The 5,512-nt window shown below is 33.7% G+C and overlaps 1 protein-coding gene across 1 annotated transcript in view; it reads right to left on the bottom strand.

Annotated features, from left to right (window-relative positions):
* Window positions 1–1,721: 1,721 nt before the first annotated feature.
* The window catches only part of LOC107083206 (retinal guanylyl cyclase 2-like), a 30,548-nt gene continuing 26,757 nt past the window's right edge, over window positions 1,722–5,512 (bottom strand). Inside the window, exons 20-23 of the mRNA XM_015372222.1 lie at window positions 4,594–4,692; window positions 2,317–2,402; window positions 2,124–2,209; window positions 1,722–1,860 (exon numbers count right to left, since the gene is read on the bottom strand). Coding sequence (XP_015227708.1) covers window positions 1,773–1,860; window positions 2,124–2,209; window positions 2,317–2,402; window positions 4,594–4,692 — 359 coding nt within the window. The 3' untranslated portion in view covers window positions 1,722–1,772. The remainder of the gene's footprint in view (window positions 1,861–2,123; window positions 2,210–2,316; window positions 2,403–4,593; window positions 4,693–5,512) is intronic.

The following is a 5,512-nucleotide window of genomic DNA, read 5'->3' as shown; positions in this document are numbered from 1 at the left end:
ATGCCAAAAAGAGCCCAACAGATTTTACTTTCACAAGTGTAGCAGTATGGCAATTGCCATATACAGTAGCTCCACTTGTTTCATGCATATAAATTGCTTTATTATAATTATGCAGGGAGTTTTACAGTTTATATGGACACTGCAATGCACTGCATTTTATTTTTTAAATGGAGAGAGCAGGATTAAAAAAAAAAAATCATGAAAATCCTCCCCTATACCTTTAAAACTAATGTTTTCTCAAGCAGTTTATCTAATTAGGACATTTCTTCTGTAGCATAGAAAGTTATCTTCAGTATGTACATAAAAGATATGGTAATAAAATGGAAGCACAGTGTATAAATCTTAACAGCAAGCTCTCTGTCACTGTGCATTTGAAATATCCTTAAAGTAGAACACTAATATCTTGATATGGTTGGAACCAGTGATGTCTCTTCTTATTCACAAACATTTATGATGTGATGCATGTAATGATGTGACAGGTGGAGACCCTGCAGATGTATAAAATGTTTCTTTAACTTTTATTCTTGGTCGGCTTTGTGAAGAAGCGAGATTGGTGATAAGCGCTGCCATTTGTAACCTCAGCCGTTTCTTTGGTCTAATCTGGTCTAAGATTACAATTTCTATAAAATCTCTCATCATGCCTCCCACTTAACTAATACATATACATTAGGAAGTGTTATTCAATGTGTTAGTTCCTGGTGATCTCATCTCAGGAAAGATTTGGGGATAGAAAGCTTAAAGATGTAAACAGAGAGCTTTCCTGTACTCTATAAAATATTTTTACTTCGTGCTCTCTGGGACAATTTTTTTATTTGAATCCTACATTTAGTCATTTAGTCCCAGAAACCCTTACAACGTGTTAGGAGTATTACATGGCTATAAATCATTAAAAAAAAAACAAGCATAGTTTTACCTGATTTTATAAAGTTTATTTCTTCTGCTATTGCAAGAAAAAAAAATGCAACAGAAAACAAATAAAATGAATTTTAAGGATAATGAGCCCACAGTTATTCTAACCACTAGCAGATTTTTGGTCATTTTTTTCATATTACTTACAAGATTTTTATAAATTGCTGTATGACTGAAAGTTTCCAGTGTTGAAAGCCAGAGTAAAAACCACATTCTTACATAGAATCCACGGGAAAACCTAAAGTTTATGTTGAAGAGAAAGCCGTCAAATCTCAATTGCTTATAGCTCATCTAAAAAAAAAAAAAATCAATGAAATGCCAGCTAAAATAATACAAAAGAATGGTCAGCACCTATAAGAGGGGTTTGACTGCAGTAATGCAAGTTAAGTAAATAAAAAAAATAATTGTGAAGGTAATAAATATTATTTGGCGTGATGTTTTCATTTACTTTTGCCTGTTAAATGAAAATCTGGATAGGGCATGATTAATTCTGGGCTCAACTGTCTCTGCTGGAAGGAAATACAACACAAATGATCTGGCATTTTGGTAAATGTTCTTCTAATTAAATTATCGGTTTTCTTTGGCTATCAAAATCCTTTTCAACATACTGTCAATATTACATTTAACCATCTTTTTTAAATAAACACACAGAATTTAGAGACAATGTACAAATAATCTTTTTAAGAAATATATTGCATTTTCTAATCGTATACATTGTCTTCAATGAACTCTAAAGGTCTTATTTGCATTTTTTCCCCCTGCTATATTCATTTCAATACAACCAGGAAAGTATCTGGGTTCACATTAAATCTCTCTAGATGAACAAGTTTCCAATTTCAGAGTAAAACTTGCACTAAATTGGTCTATTTTTTCGCTTTCTTCTGTCTGTCAAGGAACTTTTGCCGTCTCTCAACAGGAATCTCATCAAGACATATGCCGTGGTTACTGGACCTGGAACAGAGCAAAGAGGAATGGAGAAAGAGAAAGGCAGAGTTAATATGCTAGAAAACATTTACTTAGAATTATATTTACAATTTGTGTTTTCACAATAAAGGAAACTATATAATAATGAAAAAACATACATAAAGTCAGTGACTCTAAATATGACTCCCTATAGAAATATATTACTAATATCAGCAGTTGACATACGTTATTTTCACTATTTTTTTGTTTTAATTAAAAAAAAATTATGTGGAGACAACTCTGTGTTTTACCCTCCAGCAAGATCAGGAGGAACAGGAAGAGGTTTATCGAAGCCATCTCGACCCATCAGCCAATATGTGTCCTCTGTGCCCTTTACCTTTAAAACACACGCAGACATCAGTGTTTCACCAGACAAACTGCAGACTTGTTCAAAACAGAATGTGCAGCAATTTAAACCACTAGTATCACAGTCAGTGGGTTTACCTGTGCCTTTCTGGTGTCAATGTGATATCCCACTTTCAGACTGGTCAGAACCTTGACAGTGCTCAGACTAATGTGGATCCTGTAAGCTAAAATAAAACAAGATTAAATTAAGACTCTATCTCATTATAAAAACCAGACACAATATAGTTTGATTTTGCCACGAATAGTTGGCCCAACAAAAGGTCGGCTTATGGTTAAAAAACATGGTGTTTAGCAACAAAAAGGAGAAGGAATCCAACAAAAACCCAACATCCTTTTTTTTTTTTTTCATTTTTTACAGCACTAGCAGATCGTTTTTTTTGTACAGTGGGCTAACAGGAAAGGAGAGGGGGAGAGATATGCGCCAAAGGACCACAGGTCGAGTTTGAACCCAGGTCAGCCAAGTCAAAGACAAAGGCCTCTGTACATGTGTTGTGGACACTACCCACTGCAGCATCGAAGTTCACCCCATTCTCAGGAACTTTGGTAATTCCACAATGTCATCCTATTTCCTTCTAAACTTCCAGTACTATTCATATAGCACTTATAATGGTGACAGGGGACACACTTCTGCTGTGGCCTAAGTGTCCTTAGCGTTCTGAAGTATTTGGATAAAGCCTCAGCTCTGCCTAGAGGGACAGAACAGCTACATTTCTGTATACCTGCAAATATTATTTATTCATGGACAAATAAATGCCCACATACATTTACAGTTATGCTTAAAGGTTTACATACCAGCCTATTAAACATAGTGATACATTCAAATGAGTAATTAAAATAAAATAAAACAAAAAAAAACACAATTAGAAAATAAACTTGTCAAATAAAATATAGATTTTGAGTTTTGTTTAAATAATTCTGGAAAAACAAACTGTCCCAGACAAATAAAAGCCCCTTACTCTTAAACATTGAACTAATATAACTGTCAACAGGTCCAGAAATATATATATATATATATATATATATATATATATTCATTTCAAGACTTCAATATTTTATTATTTTTATTTATCATTATTTCAATCTACTTTATAGGCAGCTGAATTTTTTCGTCTTTAATGGAAGTTTATGTACACTTTCAAGCACAACTGTATGTATATATAAAAATATATATAAATACAAAAACTGCTCTCAACCACAAGTCCACAAATCACACATCTTGCTAATGTTTTTTTTCTTTATAAATGTTATTAAAAGGTGAACCATTTGGTATTTAGTAGACATTGTTATAATTAATCCAATATTAGAGCAACTTGTCGCCATCCCTTCTGTTGTGTTTCTATCTTAAAATCGTCACTCCCTGCTTACAGCTTAATGACATTAATTTTGTGTTAATAAATTTTTGAAAATACAAAAGTAAAACCTCAAAGAAAAGAATCAAAATTTTGAATAAAGTTACCCTTGTGGGAAATCAATCACTGATTAAATGCTACATCCAATTAGACTTACTGAAAATACCACGGCAGCCTTGTAGTGATATATCTGAGTGAAGACATTTAAATCCTGTGTTAGTCGGAGCCTAGGTAATTTCACTGTTTATTCTTTAGTCACCATATAATTAAATAAATGATTACAGCTTAAAAACGCCACAAACATATCCACTTAATCAACTATTGTTACTCGCAGATGGTTTGGATTAGATAATTCATTTTTAAACAATAAATTAACAAATTTGGGGAGCAGCTATAGAATATGCTGCTTTTTCTCTGAAAACTAGGTACCCCCAATATAATGTTACCACCAATAGTTTAGATATATCGCTTTTACTGTATGTTTACCAGTCCTGGCAAAATGACATGGCATGATCAGCAGACGGAAAAACATGAAACCAATGAAGCTGGAACCAAAAATAAATCAGACTAAAAGAAAACCTGTGGGTGGGATTGTCTCTGGGTCGTTTCTGTTTAAAAAATACTATTCATCATAATTCACTCAAGTAAAAGCAATGCAAGTAAGAAAACTAGCAGGTCATTTTTATTTTTTCAAAGCTTTACTTTAGTTAATTTAAGTGTAGTTACTACCCACCTCTGGATAGGTATTTGGAAAGAGGAAAACTTAAGTTTAAGTGTTCATCATAAGGAAAAAGATACTTTGATATCTCTCTTTTCTCTGGTAATTTCAAAGAGAATATCTAAAGATATTAGATTTCTTCTTCAAATGAGAGAAAGCATCCAATCAAGTGAAAAAAGAGCTGTTAAACTGTATTCCCTTGTTATTGTATTCATAACAGAGATATACTTAGAAAAACATAGTATTAAACCAAATTTTAAGTTGATCCATGGGTTTATTTGTACTCACGCAGCCCGCTGGATTCCATGATGGACGCTGTGGTCACCGTATCTCCAAACAGACAATACCTTGGCATGGTGAGTCCAACCACGCCTGCAACCACTGGGCCTGAACACATTAAACAGTTTTTTTTAATCTTTTGGTTTGCAACTGCCTGGTACTCCAGAGATGCAGCTATTATTTAATTGTGTTTTTGGCTAAAATCTTTTCACCAAAATGCCATTGGAAAGCATGTCTTTAGTCTCCCCTATACTGGATCAGTCCATATCACTGCATATGCAAAAAGGATCAAGCAAAACAGCAGCAAAACATAAATTGGAAACAAAGCAAATAGAGAAAATAGAATAAAAAGAATTTGAAAGAGGCTACTCCAGTGAAACTAAATAAGTAAACGTTTATTTATATGGCCTATTTCACAGACACTAGGGTCACTAAGTGCTTTAAAAACATGGAAAATTTAAAGGTAAAACAGTAAAAATCATCATAACATAATAGACAAAATGAAATAGCGGACACATTTGATTATGAGATCATTCTTGAGTCTGCTCTTAATAGTATCCGCAGAATGAATAGAGCATAATAGAGGTTGAGATTGTTTCGGAGCCTTAGTACGGGAGCCTGGAGGGAGCGATTGCCTCTAGCTCAGAAACGGGTATAAGGGAAAATTAAAAAATTCTTTTTCAATGACCTCAGCCTTTGAGAAGGGATCTAGGGGCACAACAGAGCTCTAATGTCTTGGAGCGCCTGACCATGGCAAGCTTTAAAAGCCACAATCAAGTTTTTAAATTGAGGAGAGAAAGCACTGGGAGCCTGTTGTTGGAAAATTTTTATCTCTTCTATTATATATTAATTTATCCTATTTACTCACTATAAAAGTTTTCACTCAGTCCGTTTCACTTTCAAGGCCACACCATTCTCTGCAGGATGG

The sequence above is a fragment of the Cyprinodon variegatus genome, unplaced genomic scaffold (assembly GCF_000732505.1).
Source record: "Cyprinodon variegatus isolate N-32 unplaced genomic scaffold, C_variegatus-1.0 Scaffold70, whole genome shotgun sequence".
Taxonomy (NCBI): domain Eukaryota; kingdom Metazoa; phylum Chordata; class Actinopteri; order Cyprinodontiformes; family Cyprinodontidae; genus Cyprinodon; species Cyprinodon variegatus.
The sequence above is the reverse complement of the archived record's forward strand: the minus strand, read 5'-3'. Positions and strand labels throughout refer to the sequence as shown.